The following is a 26,086-nucleotide window of genomic DNA, read 5'->3' on the forward strand; positions in this document are numbered from 1 at the left end:
GATAAGCTTATAAACGAGCATTCGTTTTCTTAGAAGATTAACAATATCATTCAATGCTGTGTATATTTCTGCAACTGAAATTCTCTGTTTTATTTCACCTATAAATAAATAAATATAGTAGCGTTTATTTTGAAAATCTCACCAGACGATCGATGCTTCTTATAATTAAAAATCAATCATATGGTATTTTTCTTTAAAAATCGTTTTTAGTTTTGAAATTATTATATTTTACAAATTTTATTCTATTATGATTGAAGATTATTAATGAAAATCTATGCAATACACTTAAACACATACAAAGTTGCAATACCATATAATTCGAGAACATTTTTTTTTTAGAGTTTCGATAATAATGAAGAAAAATAAAAAAACGAAAAGAAAGAAAGAAAGAAAGTTAAACAATGGCGATAGCGCAGGGCGACGCGTATGCGTACTAGCGGGACTGTGACCTTGAACAGGAAGCTCTCCCAGTAGTACGCATGCGTGCGACTAGATTCGATCATCCCACGTTCGCAGACCCTTTCTACGATCTCCCAACCCCGTTGCCGAGCAAACACGCTATACGTTGGAAAGCCGCTTTTCACTTTCACATCCCTTCCTTTAAGCCGACCCTTAAACGATCCACACGCCATTGAATTTCGTGGGTTAGAGAACTTCTTCTTTCTTGACGATTTTGGCGTCATTGTTGTTGACGTCATTGACGACTACGATGATGAAAAGGATAATGACGATTATTATGATGATGATGATGATGATGGTGATGATGATGATGACGTCGTATGCGTGGATACGAGACGAAAAGGGTGAAGAAGCAAGTTCTTCTGTAAGAGAGAGCACTTTACGATAAGAGCGAGAAGAGTAAAAAGCTCGATCGTAAAAGAGAGCTCACACCTGCGCTACTACCGGTATATTAACGACTACCGTAGTGTGGTATAACGCGAAGGAAAAGGACGGAAAGGAGGAAGACCGTGGTAGCGATTTTTCGCGTAGAAAATACTCCTTGAGACACACCGTTCGTTCGTTGATGTCTCGACTTTTTCATCATCTTCTTATATTTTTTCTTCTCATCGTCTCCCTAAATGTTGCATTTAAAATCGGCCACTTAACGTAAACGGCGATTGTGCATATTATATATAGTAATAATGCATATATAGGTACTTTTTTCAAGTAAGAGAGGAGAGTACTTTTAGTTCGTAAAATCGTCTTCCTTAAAGCTTCTTCTTCCCTTTCTCTTTGTTCGAACGTTCTCTTGGTTAGTAGTAGACGTCGACGAAAGATTAGTTTCCGATATCGCCTTCCTGACACACGTTGTTGACCGATCGAGGAGATATTCAGATTTTGGTATGCTGTTTGAAATTTAATTTGTTGAATTTTCTTTTTTCTTATATATATACATATATATATATATATAAATCTTGTGAATTTACCGCGGCGAGATCCATTGATATATCGATCCCTATCTATGGACCTTTGACACGAACGAAATTATTTCAAGGATTGAATTAATAATAAGTGATTAAATTTATCAGTATAATTAAAGAACTAAGACAGACGTTTTAAGCTGTCTTTTCATTTATGTCCAAGTTTCTTATTACATATGTGCTCGGACCAACGATCTCTCACGATTATTCGATAAATTTTTATTAAACAATTTTAATCTCGTCAAATATATTATATAACATTGAAGATTATAATTTAATCAACGATGAATTAAATACGCGCATATAAATCTAATTAATATTTCTATTTCTTTGCCTGTTTTTATTCGAAGTTTCGATCTTTTCCTAGTGGAGAGACGGATAGTACAGAGTTATATAAAGATAAAGAAAGAAAGAAAGAAAAAAAGAAAGAAGAAACAAAAATGGAATAGAGTGAAGATAGGGTAGAAAATGAAAGGTGGGGCACAGAGACGAAGCAAGACGGCCCTGGGTTTCGTAGCGTTAAAGGCTACGAAAAGGGCCGAACGTGAACGAAAAGGGGCGAAGCCGAGCGCCGACGATTGAGCAGGAGGTTCGGCTCGTCGGCGAGAGAGCCGTCACGACTGCCTCTAGCTCCGGTTATGGCTATTGACCGAACTTGACAGACCGGCCGGTCAGCTGTGCACTGTGCCGCTGTCGCTGTCGTTGTCGTTGCCGTTGTCGTTGTCGTTGCCGTTGTTAATGTGAAATACTGAACTGGAGATATATTCCATTTGAAGAAATTCACTTCCATCGGCATAATTCTCATTTTTCTACGAGGTGGACCAACCGTCACCACCACTACCTCGTTATAGCCTTTATACAATTAGAACACAACCGACCAGAAGTAGAAGAAGAAGTCGTATCAAGAGGAAGCGTTCAGGAAGAAAAGGATCTATGTGATTGTCAAACGAGAGGAGACTTCTGATTTCATTCCTACGATTGAACAAAAAAAAACGATACGAGGAAGTAAAAGGATTCGAATGGGAGATATTTTTTCCCGGATCTTCTTGGTCTTTTTCTATTAAGAAAAAAAGAAAAAAAGAAAAAGACATTCGTACAGTTGCTACGAGAATAGCTACGAAGCTCTTCATCGAAAGAGGTTTATAAAGAAGACAAGAAACGACGACTTTGAAGCGGCAGAGAAAAAGAGATCGAGCGCAAGTATAGTAGAAAAAGAAAAAGAAAGAGAAAGAAGAAGAAGAAAAGAGAGAGAGAGAAAGAGAAGGAGAGATAGGCGATCGTCCGCGTCGCTGTTGCATACGAGCAAGTAATAAAGTGTGTACAGAGCTCGCGCGTGCAGGTGTGCGGTACAAAAAGTGCATTGCCCAGTGGACTTTTCCATCCGGTGGCTCACGAACTGTACGTTATTTCGCGCTTGATATGAGTTTCGTCCACAAGACGAAAGAGAGAACACACGAACACGACGAGGACGGTGACGAGGACAGTGACGAGGGAGAGTTGATGGTGAGGAGGTGTGAGGAGGAGGTGTGAGGAGGTGGTTGCGGAGAAGAAGGAGGAAGGAGAAAAGTAGGGAGATACTCATTCGGTAACTACACTCCTCTCGCGCCGGAAGAAGAATCGTGGAGGTTTCCTCCGTAAAAGGAGGAAGAGGAGGAAGAGGAGAAGAAAGAAGAGTAGTAGTAGTAGTAGTAGTATTAGCACTAGTCTAGTAGGGATATGTCGTATTCCTCGTGTGGCCTCGTCGAAAATCGAAGAACCATGACGGTACAGTAGAATCGATGTGGAATAGTCTCGATTTCAACGGAACATTTTACGAAAAGACTAAGAAAAAGAAAGTTAGAAACTCTAGACTGTAATAAACATTTTTGTACGATTATTTATTTATACTAACGCGCGGATTTTTTTAAAAGACGGTACGTAAAGGAGTAGGAAAAATAGAAAAGAAAAGAAAAAAAAAAGAAAAAGAAAAAATGAAAATGTGAATGAGGTCGACAAAATTCTCATCCGGTGTATGAATTCTTCTTTACCGACGTAGTATTTTAAATATGAGGGGAGTAGAAGAAGGTAATACGTCAGTCGGTAAAACAGTGTCACGTGCGGTGCCACGCAGTGGAGGAAAGATGGAAAACGGACAGAGGCTATTGAGGGAGCCGGTCGCAACCAATCAGTCGCGAATTCGCGCTTAACGTGATAACAGTTACAGAGAGACTGTCTTCTTGCGCGTGATTCTTACAATTTTTCACTGATATTTAATTCTATAAAAACCACACACGTAAGAAGGAACAGTTTAATCGTTTTTACTTTACACGGGAAAAATAAAACTGAAAGAAATAGAAAGTAAGAAAAAAAAGAAAAAATAGCAACAGAATAAGAATAAGAATAAGAAGCTAAAAGAAGTTAAAAGAAGAGTGGATCGAAGATCGTGTGCTACCAAGTCTCGAGTCGGCGGAAGCGATTTATTCTCTCGTCGACGACACGGAAACACGTTTCGTTTAAGAAATTCGTTCGCTAGTTCAACGTTAGCACGAGAAATTTATATCTATCGTTTGGAATACAAGAATATACGGAATAGCAGAGTGTACCTAGGTAAGAAGGAAAGAGAGAGAGAAATAAATAAATAAATAAATAAATCAAGAAAGAAAGAAAGAAAGCAAGAAAAAAGATAGAATCGTCGAAACTCTTTGATTTTTCGGAATAGAGTACTGATTGACGATAGATCGATTTAGCGGTGGGGCGATCATTTGCGTAGAGTAGGAGCGTATGAGATCGAGAGGAAGAGGAGAAGAAGCGCCCTCGTCTCGTAGAGGAGATTCGTGCTTATCGAAGAAGAGAAGAGAGCGGGGCAACAGAGAGAGAGAGAGAGAAAAAGAGAAAAAGAGAAATAGAAAAGACGATAAGTGAGAGAGAAGAAAGAGGGTCCTTCGACGATTTTGAATCGCGTTCGATAAGCCAACCACGCGGATCACTTTTTCTCTCTCTCTCGCTCTCTCTCTCTCTCTCTCTCTCTCTCTCTCTCTCTCGCTCTCTCTCTCTCTCTCTCTCTTTCTCTCTCTCTCTCGCTCTCTCTCTCTCTCTCTCTCTCTTTTTTTTTTGAGTCTCTTCCCTTCCCGTCTCTCTGTCTCTCTCCTCGCTTTCTTGGCACTACGAGTGTGGTGTACTCGTGGGACTACGTTGAAAATCGCTCGGTGTCGTTGCTTGACAGAACCGGTTTTGTTCGGCTCGGCAAATCTCGGCGTTTATACAAAGGTCGTGTGTGCTCACTCGTGAGAGAGCGGTAGGAGTGAGATTTATGGAAAACGAATTTACACGAGGTCACACCCACGGGAGCGGCTCTCTTTCGCTCGCTCTCTCTTCCTTCCTTCCTCCCTTTCTCTCTACCTCCCTCCCTCCCTTCTCCTCCACCTCCTCCTCCGCCTCCCTCCTTCCTTCTCTCTTTTTCTCTCTATCATTTTTATACATTGGCACGTTTATATTTCCACTTCTCTTTATTAATTATAACAACGGCGCTAACGTAACGATCACGGTAAAAAGGCGCCACGCGTTTCCGATTGAGCGCCTCGTCAATAGAATCGGTTGAATCTGAACAACCTAAAGATACAAGTAAAAGAAAGAAAGATAACAAGGACCCAGGTGTCCTTCGGAGCACGGAAGAGAAGGAGAGAGACAGAGAGAGAGAGATAGAGAGAGAGACAGAGAGATAGAGAGAATGAAAGAGAAAGAGATAATAAACTTTGAGAAAGGATCGACGAACTCTTTCTTCTTGCTTCAGTAGTGATACCCGTTGAACGAATCCAAAGAAGGTTCGTCTTAAATCGTTATGAGGCTGATGTGTTCGACGCTAAAACCGAAAAGATACGATTCCGTTCTGGGAGAACGTTCAAGAGGAACTGGTGGAGTTAGCATCGATGGAAACGTCATAGTCTCCAATGGATTCTTATACTTTCAGGGAGAAAATCAACGAGGATTGAGGAGCGAGAAAAGCGAAATGGCCGAATTCGAAGAAAGTGAAGCTGTCCTCTTGGAGTGGAAAGAACGGAGGGATTGCTCGTTGCTGCTTGCGATAGTGCTTTACGAGACCTAGTCCTTGCTACATTATCCCAGAGAGAGTTAGAGAGAGAGAGACAAGGAACTAAAGAAATTGAAGGATATCTAATAAGAGGATAGTGTAAGAAAGTGCATAAAAATATAGGAAAGTTTTGATGATCTCGAGTGATTTTGGCGATGAAGCGAGGGACGAGCGCTACCGCGGCCTGCGCGTCGCAGGTACAACAACCGGTAGTCGCGCTTCAGGGGAAGATACACGATCTTCTCCTTAACCCATCGAATGCTCGTACGGAGGAAGAAGTTACTGTATTGAAGGGTATTGGAGGTGTTAAATCGTTAGTTACAGCGTCATCGTCATCCATTACGGTGACGTCGAAGGATGAAGCGAAAGCTAAGTCGTCGGCCATGCCACGGCTGTTGGCTGTTGATTCGGACAATTATATGCTTAGGAAGGGTGCGGGGAGTACTAACGGAGTCTCCTCGTCTAACCCAACTACGATGACAGCTCCCACGACGACGACGTCGACAACGTCATCGTCCATAGAAACTGTCGGTTGTTCTCGTGTAACGCGAACTTTTTTAACAAACGCTCCTGCAAGTGGAACTTATAACGATTTGCAAATGCATTCAATTCTTGGTTATAATAACAACAACGAGACGAGACAGCAGCAACAACAACAGCAACAGAAATCGTTTGAATCGAGACTTAAAACAACAGGGGGGGTGACTTCTGCTAACACGAATCAATTCACCCCGCAAAAGTGGTTCGCTAATCATTTACAAGCACAACAATCTCGTTGCTTGTTGAACAGTTCCAATAATGGCAACAACAAATTTGATTGTCAACAACAGCAACAATTTTTGCGTGCATGTAATAACGACGATAAACGCGATAATGATATTGATATTGATAACAAGTCGACGAGTTTACCGTGTTGTGCCCGAGTGTTTTCCTTTCATCGATATGTATGTAGGTGCAACGATGCTGGTGCTGTTCACTCGCGGCAACAACAGCAATTTCCTCAGTCGAGTAAAGAATCGTGGGAGATCGAGAGCACTGTTACCGTAGATTCGAATCGGCTCATGAACGATGCGATTGTTGGATCTAATTTGTCAACCGATAAAACTGCTCGCTTGTCAAAGGGCAAAAACCTGTATAGTATCCTCGAGGCGCGGACGTTCCCTGCCTCGAGGGTGCCACTTGGAAGATTGTCCGCGTGTTGCTGCATGTGTGCTTCGCTCTGTCCCGCAGACTGCCGCGCGTGCTTCCACATCGTCTGTTCGGTCTACAGCGGACAACACCTGTGCCAATGGAGTAACAAGGGTCACGCGCTGCCCGGTCAAATTTTTTATGAGGACAAGGTCAGTATATCCTATTCTTACCTAATATACTTTAACCCTTTTTAATCCTTTTAGCGTCAAGGGCCAATATATTACTTTGTCCTTTGTAAATTGGTACATTGAAATTCTATCGCTTTAAATCTAGCATTTTATTATTGCTTTTTTTTTTTTTGTTTTTTTTGTTTCATCGGTATTTCATAAAAAAAGTTATAGTCTTTCGGTAGAATAATTGTAATACTTGAGAATAAATTTCTTTGGGTTTTTTTTGGGGGACAATTATTTGAGACATTTAAAAATTAATCTTTGATATTTATAAAATTTTTCTTGGAAAAAGATTATATTGTTTGCTAATACTCAAAGGGTTAAAAATCATATCGACCAATGCCTCTCAAACTCAATGTTCAAGAAAGCGTAATAATTCGAGCGTCTTACTGTTTTTGCAACAATTCGATTCGCACCGTGGATAAAAATGAGAACTTCAAATTCATCTCTTTGTTATACCATCTTCCTTTCTTTATTCTCTTTCTCTATCATTCTTATCAGCTGCCCATTGTTTCATATTTCTTATTAGAGATAACTGCGGATCGAAGGAAACGGTAATGTTTTAATTAAATTGTTCAGAGTCGAACAACTCTTGACAGCACTCTCACAAATGTAAGACGATCGATCGATCCGTTCCTCGTTTGTGAACTCTTTGAAATCATTATTTTTTCAATTGTCGGCACCTATACATTCACAACGATTAATTCAAGTATAATTTACTAGATAGATTTATTGAGCTTTTAATAGAAATATCACGCGATAGATAATATAAATATTACAAGTAAAAAATAAACTGTTAACTATTATAATGAATATGAATTAGATTTTTTTGTAATAAAAACAAATTCTTTGATCATAGTACAAATTATATAGAATAATAAGGTGAATAGATAACATATATGTGTCTAAAGAAATAGAAATTAAATGAATACACAGTATAACAATTGATCGTTAAAGTTGAAGAGCTGTGGTAAGAATGTGACAGAAAAAGGATGAAAGAATAACACGGAGAAAGGGAGAAAAATACAAAAAGGGTGAGAAAAGGAGAGATAAATTATCAGTGGCAAGTGAATCGAGCGATTTGCATTATTATGGGTGTATTTTAGTTAGTGACGAAAACCCATCTTAACGTTAGGCCCCCCTTGATTTCTAAGTCGGCTTTAATACGCTCTCAGACACACAAGCGACATTTTGTTATTAGAGCGAAACCTGCTTGAGCCCGATGGCGTAACGACCTAAATCTATCTGGGTAAAAGCGAAGTGCCGAGGAAATAACGCCGACGCCTTTTTAATCGGCTGTGATCACGAGTTTTGCGATATACAGGCTGTTGTATGTATTTATGTAAAATCGATTTCAAAGGATTAAATACTGATACAAATGTGTAATGAAAGTTCTTATTATAACTTAAGATTAATATATCACTGTTTAAGGTATTTGAACTTTGACAGATATGTGAAACGTCTTATTATTTTTTCAAGGGAGATGCAATTTTTTATTTTTTCAAAATAATACGATTACAACTCAAAAATAACATTAAATAGCGTACACGTAATATATTTATCATTTTTTTTATAGTTAAGCCTTGAAATTGTTTTTAAATATTGAACGATATCCTGTTTAAAATTATAATTAAATATGTAGGTGCATGTATTAATGCAAAATCGCACGAAGCGGATAAATTGGAAACGCATTAGTAATAAACTTCGAAGTAGAAGGTAAAAAAAGACTTTTTCGTTGGTATATCGATTATTAAAATTTTATTGTGAAATAAATATTCCTTTCGACTATATGTAAAAAATACAAAAAAAAAATTGGTAGATCCCGGAGAAATTTATGAAACGTTTCGATAAGAACCATGTTTAGTTTCGCGAATGAGGAGACAAAAAATGAACAACAGATTTTTTCTTTTATCACTCTTCGTAGTTTTTATATTCAGAAATTAACGTTTTTACCGGTTGTATAATTCGCGTAAAAATTTTGATCTATGAAAATTTATGTAGAATTTTTTTAAAAATAATTATAATCTGTTTCTTTCTCCTTCTTGCGGAAACAAGGAGTAAGTAGTAAAGTAAGAATAAGAAAGAGATGTACAAGTAGCAGAAAAAGAAGAAGAAAAGAAGAAGAAGACGTTGAATGTGTTATCTCGTTGGTGTCGTCACGATTATACACTTAAGGTTATAAGTAAGAGAAGGTTTCGTTCTTTCTCTTTCTCTCTCTTTCTCTCTCTTTCTCTTTTCCTTTCTGTCTTTCTCTTTTTTTTTTCATGCGCTCATTTTTTGAGCATTCGATAAGTCGAGTTTTTTTCAATATTTCGCTCGCACCATTGTGCACATACATATATACATACACACATGTAATAGTACAAGCACGCACCCAGGTATATGAATATATGCACGTATATACTACTTATGTATATACGATGTCTTTCACGCCAAAGCTGCCACGGCAGCCTATACTTATCTAATCTGTCTTCGGTCGTGTGGTTAAAGTTACGAGCATATTCTTCGTTCCGGAGCGGATGTGTTATACTCATCGCATTATCTTCGGAATCGAGGAATAAGTTCGCGAGCTTAAATGTGCATTTTCAAAGTTATGTGCAATTATGAATATGGAGGAGTCGTTGAATAACACGATTGAATTGACATCCGCGATACGATAACCTCCAGAATTTTCGCTTGCATTATTTTATATACGTTTTTACATACATTGTATTCCTTACGTAGTTTATTTCGATATGGTTGGCGTGGCTCGATCGATTTCAATCATTATCGTTATTTAGAATTGTCATTTTTTCAATTCAAATCAGTCTTTACGAATAGTGTTTGTTATCATTTACGTTTCTTCTATCTCTCTTTCTTTCTTTTATTTATTGAAATGAGACAACGAATCGGTTGTATTTTTACGAACGATCGGATTGCGATCGATCTCCATTGCAATTTAGTAGTAGCAATTATATTATCATTCAAGCCGAATTCTCTTATCTTTTGTTTTTAGCCCGTCAGTGAATGGACATCGTTAGACGTACTCGAGTGGATGTCAGCGTTAAATCTCTACAGCTATGCGGATATTTTCAAGTCTAAAGATATCAAAGGCAGCGATCTCCGGCATCTGGATCGAGACAAACTCATGGTAAGTCATATCAATGTTTTCTATGATAATCGATTTACGTATTTATATATACCTACCTATCGATATAATTATTTTAATCTGCGTTGGACACCCGCAATGTTTATCAGTTTAATCGCGGCTTACGCTTCACGTACGCGTATTTAACGACACGAAAAATACAGAAATGCACGCTAATGAAAGTTAAATGAGCGACCTAGAAATATTAGGAGTTAAAGAGAAGGGTAGGTAGGACAGGGATAGGTTTGAGTAAGAAAAAAAAAATGGTCGATCAGAACGGCTTCGTAAAGATCGAAAATTCTTTGGTTGGTAGAGCAAAGGCGATGACCTAGAAGCGAATACTATTATCTGGACGACGGTTTTCCTTGGCCCGTTGGCCTTGTAATTGCCATGGAACGTCTGGCTTGGACCACACGGTGGAGATACTTTATCGATTCTTCCTTTTCTTCATTTGCTTTTATTGCCCAGTCGCGCGTGCCTTATCTTCCCGTCTTTTTTTATTCTTCTTCTTTAATATTTACGTTACTCCTTGGAATTTTCGTCCATCAATAAGATCATTTTCTTTTACAGTTTTTTTTTGCAAGAAAATGAAAATTTAATGAAAATAAAGCGATGGAGAAGAAAAGTAATAATAATAACAACGATAAAGAAAAAAAAAAGAAAAGAAAAGAAAAGTTGCAACTCGGCATATAACCACGTGACGTAGTCGTAAATTAAAATCGAATGAATATTCCTAGATCGAGCTAGACGTTAGACGAGCTAGACACGCTTTACATAGAAAGCATATACATACATACGTATTCATCGAATCGGACCTTCTTCGACGTTCGTGCAACGATTCAACTTCAATATATACATACAATAACGACGATATGTATATATATATATATATACCAGTATATATAGTATGCATTACGTACTTACGTACATACGCTCGTTCCTATCGTCGTCGACATTATCATAATCATAATGAGTCTCTCGCTTAGGTGGCTTCGAGGCTCATGCGGCCTTTCAGACTCCTCCGTATTGCGCGTGAAAAAAGATTTACTCTCGGCGGTTCTACTTCCACTACTTGGCCTATACTCCTCGTCGTCGTCGTCGTCGTCGTCGTCGTCGTCTAATTAGGAGGAGGCAACTACTTACGGCAATTAAAGAAAGAAAGAAAGAAAGAATAGGAATTGAGTTGAAAATGAGAAGGGGGAATTGAATTGGCAAATAGCAGAAAACCAAGCTAAGTTGAAGAGACCGAGCTCTCAGAAGGTACTGAAAGAAGAAAAGTTAAGAACATTAATTAAAATGGATAAAGTAAACAGGATAATAGGTATACTAATTAGCGTTGTAGCAGAAATTTTATTGAAAATATAAATTAATGTGATAAAACGACCGATACCTATTGCGTTCGTCGTGCAATCGAGCGTTTTATTGTGTAAAACACGCATGCGCTTTCTAATAAGCGCATTCACGTCTCTCTTATGTTAGAAGAGTTGTCAGAATGAATCGTAACTTATCCAGATAAATTAAAAGTATTCTATGCGATCTTCTGTCCTTTTCTTCGATCCTTCGTCGTCGATTTTACAAAATAATATTTCATTATATTTTTCTTTTAGGACAAAAAAAAACAAAGTTTACCGTAAACGAGAAAATTTGCAAACGATCCTTTTTTTGTTCCCATTGCAGAAGAAATATTGTGTGTTTTGTGCGATTTTTTCGTATTCTCGAATTGCATACCACGAAAGGATTTTGTAAGAACAAGGATAACAAGGACAAAATCTTTGTAACTTTTTTTAGTTAAGTTCCGTCGCGTATAATACGTGTATTATAATGCTATTCGATTCGTAAAACTTCCTCTACTCGTGAAGGTTTTCCTTTCGGCCTATGTGAGGACAACGCGCTAGGTTTTCTGTGAATTTAAACGAATTCTAAAATCGATCGATTCGACCGTCGTAAAGAGTTATCGGTCGAAGATACGAGACTCTAAATCATCCGAGTAGCGTGTTATGTTTTTTAATATAATACTTGAAAAAACTTACCATGCGTTGTCTCAAACGAATATAAAACATTCTCTTGACTTAGCGTTCTTTTCTTTATTCTTAACTCTTTTTCTTTTTTTTTTTTTTCTTTTTCTTTTTTAGAGTTTGAACTTTGTACGTAGAGACGTGCATACACAGTAACTCTAATCTTTTTTTTATTCTTTCTCTATCTTCCTTTCTTTTTCTCCTTCCAATCTTTCTCTTTCTTTTTTCTTTTTTTTTTTGCTGTAGATCAAACGTAAAATAAACTAACGCCAGCGTTAAATTTTATTGCTATGCTCTCGTGTGAATATGCGTAATATATCGATCCTTACTTTTGCCACGTTCAACTAATAATAGCGTTTGGCCCAATCTTCGTCCTAGCGCCGAGAGAGAGAGAGAAAGAAAGAAAGAAAGAGAGGAGAAACGGGGAGAGTGAGAGAGAATTACGCGCTTAACCCGATGTATTTTAAAATAGCGCACGTGTACATCACGATTCGCGCAATAATCGTTACACACTGTCTCGGATAAACGTGAACTCAAGTATTTTCGTGCGAACAAAAGCAAGAGAAAGAAAGAGAGAAAGAGAGAGAGAGAGAGAAGTTGTGGGGGCATTGCATAATTGAAATAGACAACAAATTTAAATAAAAATTTAGGTTTACAAATGTTTCGTTACTTGTTAATACTTAATATCGACATATTTAAATATAATTACAAGTAATTTTCGTATATTGATATATTAAATAAAACTATTTCCGATTAAAAAAAGAAAAAAAAAACTGTAATAAAAAATATTCATAAATAACGTATATATCATTATTCGTAAAATACAAATTTATAAAAATTTTCTAATAAGTTCTTTACAATGCCTTTGTGGGTTTCTTTCGATTACTTATGAAAAAGAAAGAGAGAGAGAGAGAAAAAAGGAAGATTTTAAAGGAAGGGTTGGTTTCTCGGTTATTCCCGTTAACTTGGGTACAGTGACACTACTTGCTTTTAAAAGAATATTTTTAATTCCATTTTGAGTAGTTTCTGGATGGGCATGAGCAGTTCAAAGCCGTTAATTTAATCGGACGAGTGAGTGAGTGAGCGAGCGCACTCGAGTCTCTGTGAAATGCAGTAGGGGGGTATTATGCTGCATTTCTCGTATATCTACGTGGTAACTGACACCTGTTGACTCGCCGTCGTAGGAGCAGCAACTGCTCTAATCGCTCGGGGAAGGAGATGTCAGTCGGGAGTTAGCGTAACGTAGCACATAAATTACGCTTTCTCATTCGACTTTTTATGAGCGCATCGCCCGCACCCGCCGCCACCAGTTTAAAAACTTTGTCGCTTTAATGTCTTTCTCTTTCTAACGTGTTCAATTCACTTCTACTTTTATTTCTCCAACCCCCTCTTTTTAGTTCTCCTACTTCTCTTTTACGAGACAGACGTAGTAATACATCCTTCCAACGTGGCTTCGGTTTTCAATGAATATTCGAGTAATACGTCAAACCGTGAACTATTCTCTTTTTATTCCCATACGTGTCCTTTTTTTTTCTTCTTTTTTTTTTTTTTTCATAATTTATAATGCTCCGTAAATAGTTTGTTTTCTCTCGGTATCGCTTCGAATATGAATATATAGACTGTGTTATTCGATATAGTAGTAGTAGTAGTACTCTTTCGATGAAATAACATGATCATATTGACAGGTAAGGGTGTAATATTTTACCAATCGAGGGTTGGTTTTCTATTTTCATCGATCAGTGACAATCTTTTCTACTGAAATTATTTATTTTCATATATTTTGTAAAAACAAAAAAAAAATTAAACAAGAATACAGATAGGAAAAAGTTTGACAAGATTCTTCTTCCCTTTATTTCTTTCTTTCAAAGTCAATTTGAAAGAAGATTAAATTATATGGTAACCCTATATATGTTACCATATAATACATTATATACATATATATATTACATTATATATATATATATAGTTATGTAAGAACATAGCGATGGTTCAGCTATGTAATGAAATTAATCGTTCGAGCAGATGTTTTTGGATTCGAAATCGATCGGTTATTTAGCTGACTTTCTGATCTTCCGACTTGTTTATTACAGCATATGGGTATAAAAGATGAGCTCGACCAGAAGATCCTTTTGGTGTGTATCGAGGAACTCTGCCAGACGTCGACTCCCCTCTCGTTGCCTGGTAGCACGGACGCGAATACATCTTCCACGACAACGAGCACGACGACGAGCACGACGACCAGCACGACCACCAGCACAACGACCAGCACGACGACGGTGCCATCGACAACAACAACAACAACAACAACAACAACACTGACATCAGTTGCAACCGGTAGTAGCACCGTCAATGCGAGCTGTGGTATTGGCCTCGCCCATTCGCCCAACAATACAACCAACGATAGTCATAATCTTGTCTTGCATAGCTTCAGTATTTTGGAAAAGTGTGACAAGTGTCGTAAATATCTCAGGGGTCTCTTGCATCAAGGTTTCCTTTGCCAAGGTAACAAATCTCCTTCTTCTTTTTTTTTTTACGTTTATCCGCTAAAATTAGAATTTTTGACAAAGCGTTGTTCTTAACATTGTTCTATTTTGATTATACTTGTTATGCAATAAAAGTTTTTATTACACTATAATTTATTCTATTATAATTATATAGGAAAATGAGAAGTCACATTTGTATTTGGATTTAATTATTCGTTACGCGTATCATTTACCTTCATTTTATTCTAATCGTTTACAAAGTCTCATGCTTAGTAATTAGGATTCATTATTTATAGAGATTTACGGCAAATATAATAGTTATGTTTTATCGAATGAATATTTTTACTAATATTAGCGCTTTCACGATGATTATGAATTTTTCAACGTGTAATTATATTTGCAATACATATGTGATTCTTATAAAAAGCATTTGATTAATTAATCTGTAAAATGTTTAGGTTTTCTTCTTTTTTTTTTTAATCATTATTTTATTAATTATTCACGAATACGGAACATATTGTAAGATATATGAGAAAGTAACTTATAATAGTAGAGAACGCGTTCAATATCCATTCCATTTGACTAGCCAGGATTGTTTTTTATTTCGTGTAAGCAGAAATAAAAATGGCGTGTTTTTTTTCTTTCCTTTTTTCGACAGATTGCGGCCTGGTAACTCACAGAACGTGCTCGGCAATTGGTCTGCCCATAAGCTGCGTCCCCGCTGAGTCGAAAAACCGTAGCAATAGATATGCTTCCGGTGAGTTAACTTTGAAACTTTTCGCTTACGCGCCAGACACGCGATTCCGTCTATTGCCAAGCGCGAACAAATGAGCGAGTTATTTTGCTTTTTTGTCAGTTCATTTAATCAAATGGGATATACATGTATACGGAAATTATTAAAAAAATTCAAATATATCGTTCCGCCGATTATCCAAGATATTACGCCAGGAACGTGTTAGTTAGCGTTTAAGTCAGTGCCGCGATAGAAGAGTTATGAAGTTTATGGCAAGGACACCTTTCTCAAGTACGTTACATCTCGTTATAAAAATGAGTATAAATTAGAACCATAGTGGTGTATTGTTAGAATTTACAATGGCTTCCGATCGGTATCGGTTTATTGTCGTATATAGTGTCTCTCACATTGATATTCATTGTAATAATAACCTCGCCCCTTTAAATGCGTTCTAGCGAATACTATCAAACAAATATTAACGATTTTACAGAGGATATGTACGTATGTGTGTGTATATATATGGATACATATATATATTTATATTTATGTGAAACATATCCACATACACGTTAGATCTCGTAATTTTACTTTGAAATTTATTCACCGAACGACATATATCCATTAATGTAGCAACGATAGAAATCGCGCAGTTACACATTCATATACAAGTATACATATGCTATCTATGTACAGACGTACGCATGCATTCACTGCAAGTTCAACGTTATTCCATAAAAAAAAAAGAAGAAAAAAAAAAATAAAAGTAACGAATAAACTATTCTCGTCTTGGTAAATTTTTCCGTGAAAAGCTTACCGAACACATGCAAAATGCGGGGAACAAGCAAATGATAGAGTAGCCGAGCCTGATCGTTAAACTCAACGAAGCAAGCACAATGATCTTGTTTGACGTTGTCATCCTTTGATCGCATACACGCGTAGAAATTACTGGCAATTTATGCTCTTAGGAATTTAATGAAATATAGATAAATATGTAAATGTGTATGTTTAAAACAGGTACTTCGAACGATTGTATATTTATACGTGTTAAAGTATTGAACCCTCTTGCAGTTTGATTCTTAAAAAAATGAGAGTAGTTTAAAAAATTTTCCGCTTTAATATTAAAACGTTAATATTTAATTTTCAATTGCTTCTATTTTTTAATATGATATAAAAGAAGCTCTGTAGGAGCAAGTTTAGCTTGAGGGAGCCAAATCTGAAAGCAAATTTTGTTGTAGTTGTAAAGCTTGTATTCTGTTCAAAAAAAATTATCATTTATTTTTTGTATTTTTATAAGTCAGACCTGTTATTTCGAATTGTTTAATTTAATCGATTTAGAAGATTAGAGTTATATTCTTGAGTAATCATATGACCTTTAGGATAATAGTCAATTAGCAGTATTCTTTTAGCATTTCATAAAAATTAAAGTCATAATTATTTTACCGGATTAAAATTATTTTTGTCTTATCCGATTGGGGAGAATCGTTGTTATAATCCCATTGGTTTAACTTTCTTTTTTGAATTTTTAAGCTTTATAAAATATCTCTAAATAAAGGTCATTAATATTTTTCTTCAAATGAATTGAACTGTGCATTCGATTGTGTTTTTAATTTTCAGTTTAACAACTACGAAAGTTTCTTGCGAATATTGATTAATTTAAGTTTCTTTAAATGAATTTTTCTAATAAACTACACGACAGATTAATTTCGAAATTCAAAATTATAGATAGAATGTTACTTAAGTATATTTATAAAAAGTATAAGAGAAAAATTCATAATGCCATACTCGCTTTTCGCGAATTTGTATAATGAATAATAACGATAATTAATGATAATATATACGACGATTCAATAGACACTTTCTTTTCATTTGCAACGAATGGTATGATATATCAAAAGCGTCTATTTTTAGAGAGAGAAAAAAAAAAGGGGTTCATTGTGCGTTACTCATTCGCCATGAAAAAAAAATTTACAATTCATTATTAACTTAACTTTAACATTATTAATTTAACTTAATCTTATGCGGTAAAGAAGTTTAGAAAAAAAAAAAAAAAAGAAGAATCATTGGAAACATGTTTACCGGTTTCTTATTTTTTTTGTCTTCCTTTTCGTTCTTTTTCTTTATTCGATTACCATCATTCGCTTGCTCCGTTTATTACATTTAAAACTAAAGTATGTATATATATATGTATACGAAGCTTGGATGACTTATGTTCGGTCTGTCGTCGAACGATGCGATTTTCAAGCGCAGCTTCCAGATATTCGTGACTAAGTGCAATTAAAAAATGAAATTATCGCTAGCGCGCTCGTTATATCCGAGGTAACGATGACCATCTATCTATCTATCCATATATACATATTCATATAAACACGTATACGTGTACATACATATGTAGACAGATCTGATACATACATGCACATATTTATATTATACACAAACTGATGTATATATATATACATCAGTACACGGATATATATATATATACGTACACGGATATATCGAAAACTATTAAAATTATTCAGCAGTCGTGTTATTCTACTCGTAGTCGACACGAGTAGCAGTCATTCGCATAACACGCGCGCGGGCGCACGCGCGTGCGATCGTTTACGACAAAATCGGTGATAGACTCGATAGGCATTCGTGACGAATATCAAATTTCCGTGTTGACCTCTATCTGACATGCCTTCCTTCTTTAACTTCACATTCATATTGTCTTGTTCGCATAGCATGTTCCTCGATTTTGACCTTTTCTTCTTTTTTCTTCGTTATTTTCTTTCTCTCTTTCTCTTTCCCTCTTTAAACTTCATGTTTCTTTCTCGTTTTATTCAACTTCTGCACAATGCATGCAAGCATACACGTCTTTGATTGTACAAGTGGTATATATGATGTCAATGACAAGTCGGTTGATGTCGTTGCAATCCGCTTGAAAATATGAACACCTTTTTGTTTAAATGCAACATTTTTATGCGCAAATAAAGTTGCAAGACGAGGAAGAAGAGATGGAGAAGAAAAAAAAAAAAATAATAATAATAAAAAAGAAAAATGTAGCAATTATGTTGGTAATAAAGAATCGCGCAGACTGGACAGATATTATCCTAGTCTCTGTAGCAGTTGCGTTTACGTCACGGGCATGATATGAGAAAAAAAATACTATTCGCGAGACGTCGACCCCTTTCGACTACATTGTTCACATTTTTTTTCTGCGCATATGTAAGAACGATCTTTAATTAATTTTGCCATTTTTCTTTTCTTTTCTTTAAAGATATATTCGTTATCCCTCTGATCTATTTATTTAAAAAGAAATGAAATTATTGGCTTCCACAAAAATGTTGAGTTTAAAAGCCTTTTATAAATAGATGAAAAAATAGTCTCTTGGAATTTATTTTCTTTTCAAGTAAGTAATTCATATAATTTGTTCATTTAATGGTATTTGTATTTGATATCACGTTAGGGTATTTGAAAACAACAGAGATAGAAAGAACAAAATGTTGGAGAAGTTACTGTATAAAATAATCCTTAACAACAATTAATAAATATTTATTTAAACAAAATATATTAAAAAATCACGAATTTCTTTAAAATGAGTGTTCGGAAAGAAATAAAGGGAGTGATTTCTTAATAGTCGTAAATAGATTGTTCAGAAATATTTAAACAAATGTATGTGTGGTACTATGCATAAAGAAACTGCATTTTACATAACTAAAGAAAGATATTTTAAGAATAAGTGCCAGACAATAGGTAACCCTTGGCTTATTTCGTCTAGGAGTGTACTTGTGTTTATTTATTGTACGTTCGACAAATTCCAGAAGCTGTGGGCTTGGTTAAAGATCCTAAAACATGGACAATAGACACAATATGCTTTTGATCCTATTGCATGTCCTAAAGAAAAGTTCAACGCATTATTAAATACAAATGCTTAGTATAGTAATATAAGTCCCTAGTAAAGGATAGTATTACGTAGCACAAGGGACGCACACATGTGCTTTAACAATCTTCTTTCTATTTTGTTGAAACTTGATTTAACTTATAATTCACTTAATCTGTTATTTTGTGTCATCAATCGAAATGTCTCGTTTACGAAATCGAATAAAAAGAATATTATGAAGTTGACGAAATAGTTCATTAATTATTCATTAGTTACCACTGTTACAAGAATTTGGTTTGTTCTTTGATGCGTGTGATTTTCTCTTTAAATCGTAATAATTTTTTTTTATCTCTCTCGTCAGACTCGTAAAGAAAGACGAATCTTTTGTAGATTCATTCTCGTATCGATATAATTCAAATAAGAAAGAAAGAAAGAAATAAATAAAGGAAGAGAAAAACGTTTCTCTGCATTGGTAGTGTCCTATTTGGAGATCCGCTTTCCTCGTTTTTCTATCGTTATTAGATTACGAGCATTCGATGATTTTTTTTTAGCTTCTCCCATGCTCCTATGAGTTTCTAATCGTTATAACGGTATAACGGCGGATTCAACATATTACATAGTCTTAACTAGTCGTTCTTACTTCGAAGTATTCTTATCTCATCATTTACCTTTCTATAGGAAATTACCAATTTGCGTTTATGAACGCTGGCAATCGTGTAAATTTATTTTTCGTGGTTCAACGACAAGCGAGCAAAGAAATGAAAACCTATACAATGAGTATTTTTTGTTGCTATTATCGTAATTATGTGATAGAGAAACAAATATAGTTAGACAAATTAGAACTTATGACACGTATGTTGTATATATGTATTACTACGAGGATTGTATACATTGTCCGGGAAATTTATGGAATACCCAAGAGAGTTTTAGTCGATCTATAACATGTGTTTCAGTTAGAAGTCAAGAGCTTAAGATCATTTCACCCTTTTCCCACGTGCATTAATACGTTTACCTATATTTGGGTGATATCCAATAACTGAATACATGGCTAAATAAAATTGGGCGACGAACGTGTTAAATTCACACGACTGAAACACATATTATAGATTGATCAAAACCCTCTGGGCATTCTATAGATTGACCGGGCAATATACGGAAAACATGTTCAAAATATAAATTGCTCAATTGTAATGGTCATTGTGTGATTACAATGCCCGGAATCTGTACATCGATCGTAACATATACATCATATATTTTAAATAGTCAATTAAGATGTTATGGGGATTGAAAAGAAATGATATAAATAAATAAGATATAAGATCATAGTGATATATTGCTATTCATTTTGGTTTTTATTATAAATCTATATGTGTACAAAATGAAAATGATATATATTTATTTGTTTATTTAGTATTCGGCCTTGCTTTGTGTTCACAATTCGAAACATCCTCGCGTACTGCTCCGATCTTGGTGGAAAGATGTACACGTCTTCTCGAAGAAAGAGCATATGCGGATACGACTCTAGATCTCTACAAAGTTTATTGCAGTAAACCTAACGAGCAAACCCTTGAGTTACGACAAAACTTGGACGAAGGTAGGACTTTGAATGAGTCATTCATGAATTTAAATGAGTCATCCATTTTTTAAAACGATTAACATTACAAAACAAAAAGTAGAGAGAATTGATAAAATAATGTATTGTACATTGTGTGTCATTTATTATTGAACGATTATAAAATTAGTGCTCCATTAAGCGGCGTTAAATTTAATTTGTAAAGAAATTTATTTTCAATATGAAAAGTTAAGTATTGATCAAATAGTTTAGTAAAATCTAAAAAAAATGGTAAAAGTATACTAGTAGCTTTGACCTATGAACAATTTAAAAATCATTTTGAATTATTAAAACACTTGAAATTTAAATTCCAAATAAATTGTTCCATACAGACGTGCACAACGCTGATTTAGATCGATATACTCCTCAATGCATTGCAAGCGTTTTGAAAATGTTCCTGCAAGAATTACCAGATCCGGTAATACCGGTACAATTTTATGACAGGTTCCTAGAAGCATCAAGTAAGTATTCTTTAAATGTTGCTTTCGAAATATACGATTTATGGAATGATATTAACAATGCAATCATTTTCGTTCATTCAGATATGAGAAGTGACGAGCAGTGTGCTGCCCGTTTAGGACAACTTGTTACTGAACTTCCGGAACATCATCGTAGTACATTGTTTCACTTGATGGCTCACTTTTGTCGTATATGTCAGTTGCAACATGGGAGGGGTTACACGGAACCACCCACCGTACTTGTCCAAGTGTTTCGTCATATATTTATTAGGCCGCCCTGGGAACGAATCATGTGAGTATACGTGTGCACAATATCCTAATTATTAGTAATTCATATTAATTTTTTCTCACTATCTTTTTCATATTTACACATAATATCTATTTATACATTTTACATTTATATTCTAGACAAATTATACACAATACAAAAGCTTACATAAGGATAATGGAACTACTGTTGCTGCACGTTGATTGGAACGAAAGATTGCCCGAATTTGCTAGTGCTCCACAGCTTCCACCACGGAAATTTTCGAGACCTCAGTTTCCTGTTCTAGATTCATTTCCGGTTCTTGAAGAAGATAATACGACTGAAAAATCGGGAGCTGCTGGTGACAGTGCCAAGGATCAACAGTCTCATAGGTAAAAAAAAAATAGGGAAAATAAGTAAATAGGTATTATTTTTTGTAATAGAAATGATCTCGCAATATGTCAACATTACAATATAAATAAATATTCAAAGATAATATTAAATATATTAAATATATATAGATATGTAAATATTATTTTTAATCTTTTCTTTAATATTCTATAATTAAATATATAAATATTTAATATATGTTTAATAATATGATAGATATAAAGATAAAAATATCTAAAAGAGATGTAGCGAGACCTGACCTGAATCTCTGGTTTAGAGATTTATAGATTTCAAGATAACATAAATAAGAGAAAAACTTAGAGAGTTGGGAAAGAACCTATTGGATTAGTTTTCTATCGAATTTGTAGAACTGATCACGTTACTTAGGTTTCAAAATCTAAAAATACTACATTTTGTTCTACATCTAGCTGCTGTATAGACGTACGAACGTTTACGGGATAGTAGTTCAAATCGATAAATAGTTTAATAATGAGTAGTTCAAAAAGGAGTAGGAAAAAATTTAGATTCGAGTCTCGGGCCCAGTCAACTCAAAAGCTCAATTTGTACGCGAATTTTGTATATATATTTAATATATTAATCAACGCGTATACTTCTCGATAAAACAAACAAGAAATTAGGAATAAATTAAATTTAGTACTAGTGTTATCTTAAAAATTTGTTTACAGGCCACGAACGCTTCAGGAAGCTGAATGGTATTGGGGAGATATAACGAGAGATGAAGTAAATGAAAAAATGATTGATTCGCCTGATGGTACTTTCTTAGTTCGCAATGCGTCTTCCAAAGGAGGTGAATATACTCTGACGTTACGTAAAGGTGGTACGAATAAGCTTATCAAAATTTGTCATCGCAATGGAAATTATGGCTTTTCCGAGCCGTATAATTTTCATTCGGTTATCGAACTGGTCGATTACTACAGGAATTGTTCCTTGGCTCAATATAATTCTACTTTGGATATCAAGTTACTATATCCTGTATCACGTTTTCAACAAGTAAGTTATTCTAATTATAAATATGCATAATTTATGGTGAATTTAGATACTAAAAAATTTTTTTTTGTTTAAATTAAAAATAGGATGACGAGATTGCAAGTACAACGGACATGGCAACGGTCAAGCAAAAGTTTGCCGAATTGAGCAAAGAAATAGTTGATACGTGTCGACAATATCAAGATTGTTCCGAATTGTATAGTAAAACGGCTTACGAGGTTCAATTAAAAAGACAAGCTCTGGAAGCATTTTCAGAAGCGATTAAAATGTTTGAGGATCAAATGAAATTGCAGGAAAAGTTCCAGAAAGAAGCTCAGCCGCACGAGATATCGACGTGAGTTTTTTTAATAAATAAATATATATAAATGGGTTTGCGAAAAATATTGTGAACATGGAAAAGTGTATTTTTATTTGTTACAAATTTTCCAAATTTTTTGGAAGTATTAATCATTGAAATAATAATCAAAATCTGTCGATGAAATGATATACTTTTATATTTTATTATTGGTTTAGAAAAAATATCATGATATATTATTCATCTGTTTCGACAAAATAGAAAAATTGTTTAAATAAAAATATTAGCAATTGTTGCTTGCAATCGCTTTCGATAGACCTTGATTATTCATGTTTTTCATTTCGTAATATACCGTTTTACATAGAAGTATTATAATTATTACAGCTTAACCGAAAATGCAGAACTGTTGAAACGCAGATTGAAATCTTTAGAAGACAGTAAAGAACAATTGGATGATAGTTTGAAGCAGCGAATCGCTTATAATAGAACTCTTGAAAGAGAAATGCATAAGTTAAAACCGGAAATTATTCAACTAGTAAGGCAAAGGGACAAACATTTCACGTACGTTGATGATTTTCATTTATTCTTCTTGTTACAATTCATCTCATAATCAGATTGTATTAAGTTTGCATCTTGTTTTCTTATTTTCGCTAGATGGTTGAAGAAAAATGGCATGACGGCAAACAAAATCAATCAGTTAGTGCTAAATCATTCACTTACAAATCCATTAGTTGGCGATTTAGTATACGGAGATCTTCCAGAAGTTGATTTAGAAGTACATACAGAGGAGAAGACTTGGCTCTATTTGGAAGGATCACGTTCTGATGCCGATCGTATTCTTGCTGGTCGGCCGGATGGTACGTTCCTTGTACGAAGATCAAGAACTGGCCAATATGCTTTGTCAATTATGTAAGTTATTTTATTTTAACAAAAGAAACTTATAAAAAGGACTTTGATTTAACGAAGAATATTCTTACTATTTGCATTTCCATTAAAATCGTAGGTGCAACGGTACTGTAAATCACTGTATCATATATGCGACTGAACGAGGTTACGGTTTCGCTGAGCCCTACAATATTCATGAGAGCTTGAAACATCTAGTGCTACATTATGCTCAAAATTCTTTGGAAGAGCATAACGAAAGTCTGAGTACGACGTTGGCTTATCCGGCTTTTGCACCATCCACGGCTTTGGCACAGCTACAGACTCAACAAATGCAATTGCAAATGCATATGCCCACACAAAATCAAATACAGTTTAAACGACCTCTCGAAAACCAATCCCAATTTACACGAAGTTTGGAAAATCAACATTTTATAAGTCATACGTAATATTTATATGTTTACCGACCTGGTCGAAATTGTTTGATAACTTCAGATAGTTGTGCGTGACTTTACGCAAGAATCGGTCACGTAAAAGGAACGAACGAGAAAAAGAAAACGTACTTTATGAATTTAAATTCATATGTATGCGATAGAAGACAAATACAAGGGAAACTTGTAATAACGTTGCACCTTCTGAAGGAAGGATTATTAAAAGGATTGTTTTTCTTTTTACCAGAATATTTTGAAATGTGAAGAATTATGCTGATAACTTTAAGGCATAGTGATAGCGATGATAATTGTCGGAGGTCCTAGATATAGAAGTACCTGTAGTGAAAGCAGTAATGGTTATAGCGGTGGTAGTAAGAGCAAACAAAAAATTCTGGCAGCAGTATACTTTTTTATTCGTTTTTGCTGCCTATTAAAGCTCCTCATATATAAAACTGCACTAACTATTGACAATTATTCTGTTTTACATATGAGTGTTAAGAGTTACATCAGTTTTTCCTTTTTTCTGTCGTTTGTTGGAGGTTTATATTCTTATTTTAAATGATTGTTTATTTTGATTTTACTGAAATTAATTCATATCTAATTATAAATGAATTTGGTCAAATTTAACTGGGAGGAGCATTAATAATTATATTTCAGATTAATCGACCAACGATTAATTTTTAGTAACGCTTTTGTGTACTTTTCTTACGGATTGATGATAGACATTGTGTCGGATACCAGAATACATTTCGCTGACTCACTAGTCTTTAAAAAATCAATATTGATACGTTTCAGTAAGTTGTATTCTCCAGGAGAAAATTATTTTGATTTATGAACCTTGCCACATCTTAAAGTCTAATTTCTCAATCGAAAACGAGACCGGGAGAATATTTGTAGTTTAACAACTAAATCACTCTTCGCTTAAATAGATCACAAAGTCCCGTTGGTAATCAGGGTAGACATATTTCTTGTAAATTTAAATATTAATAGTTATTATAGCGAAGATTAAGGGTGTGTCCGAATATTTTTTAAAAAATATATATGTTTTCGCGTACGCGGTTTTATTTTTAACATATTTTTTCTCTTTTTTTTTTTTTCTTTCTTTTTTACAATCACTTTTTAAACTTTGTTGAGTGATTTAGATTGTATCGGTGGTTAAAATTTTTGTTGCACTGGATCTTATGAACGATATCATCATAGATTATATTTTCAAAATCATCGATTAAAAAGTCGATCTTCGAGTCTCGGAAATTTCTAAAGTTTGTATAGTTGTAGTTAATTCCGAGAAATTGGGGAGAGATTATTCGTGATATAATGATACGAATACTTTAATTGTGAAGTATAGTTTTTAGCGCTTGGCCACCGATTTAAAAAATATATATGTATATATAAATATATATTCATATAATATTATATATATATATATAATATATATATACATATATATACTCGTTATATTTCGGTGCTTGTTACAACGAAATTTCTTCGGAGGTGCAAGAAGTTTTTTATATAATATGTAGATTATAAGTATTGTGCCAGGCCCACGTGGGTTATGTACGATTTTAAACAAGAAAATAATATTGTCTGTGATTTCGGATCAGTGAGAAAGAAAGAGAGAAAGATAGAGTGAGAGAGGGTGAGAGAGAAAGGGAAAGAGATAATATCTGGTTTATTATTTTATTCAATGTTATTCTT

The 26,086-nt window shown here is 34.8% G+C and overlaps 1 protein-coding gene across 3 annotated transcripts; it reads left to right on the forward strand.

The window, feature by feature from the left end:
* Window positions 1-1,760: 1,760 nt before the first annotated feature.
* Window positions 1,761-24,616, forward strand: LOC106792271. 3 transcript variants are annotated; one of them, XM_014758584.1, is made up of 14 exons: window positions 1,761-4,007; window positions 5,191-6,827; window positions 9,844-9,978; window positions 14,081-14,492; window positions 15,132-15,230; window positions 20,480-20,662; window positions 21,013-21,141; window positions 21,223-21,430; window positions 21,547-21,777; window positions 22,462-22,786; window positions 22,870-23,117; window positions 23,463-23,639; window positions 23,733-23,987; window positions 24,082-24,616. In XM_014758584.1, the coding sequence occupies exons 2-14, from the start codon at window positions 5,643-5,645 to the stop codon at window positions 24,407-24,409; spliced, it is 3,915 nt and encodes a 1,304-aa protein (XP_014614070.1). In that variant the 5' UTR covers window positions 1,761-4,007; window positions 5,191-5,642; the 3' UTR covers window positions 24,410-24,616. The 3 variants fall into 3 exon arrangements, with proteins under 3 accessions (XP_014614070.1, XP_014614079.1, XP_014614063.1); XM_014758593.1 differs by having other exon boundaries at window positions 5,368-6,827; XM_014758577.1 differs by lacking the exon at window positions 1,761-4,007 and having other exon boundaries at window positions 4,476-6,827.
* Window positions 24,617-26,086: the final 1,470 nt, after the last annotated feature.

Source organism: Polistes canadensis, unplaced genomic scaffold (assembly GCF_001313835.1).
Source record: "Polistes canadensis isolate GaletaPanama2010 unplaced genomic scaffold, ASM131383v1 scaffold_9, whole genome shotgun sequence".
NCBI lineage: Eukaryota > Metazoa > Arthropoda > Insecta > Hymenoptera > Vespidae > Polistes > Polistes canadensis.

What these genes read in the sequence shown, in the direction of transcription:
- LOC106792271 (XM_014758584.1), top strand. Translation starts at nt 5,643, where the DNA reads ATGAAGCGAGGGACGAGCGCTACCGCGGCCTGCGCGTCGCAGGTACAA. An exon ending in AAATTTTTTATGAGGACAAG is followed by an intron (nt 6,828 to 9,843) that starts GTCAGTATATCC and finishes TTTTGTTTTTAG; the next exon opens with CCCGTCAGTGAATGGACATC. An exon ending in CCGCCCTGGGAACGAATCAT is followed by an intron (nt 21,431 to 21,546) that starts GTGAGTATACGT and finishes TTTATATTCTAG; the next exon opens with ACAAATTATACACAATACAA.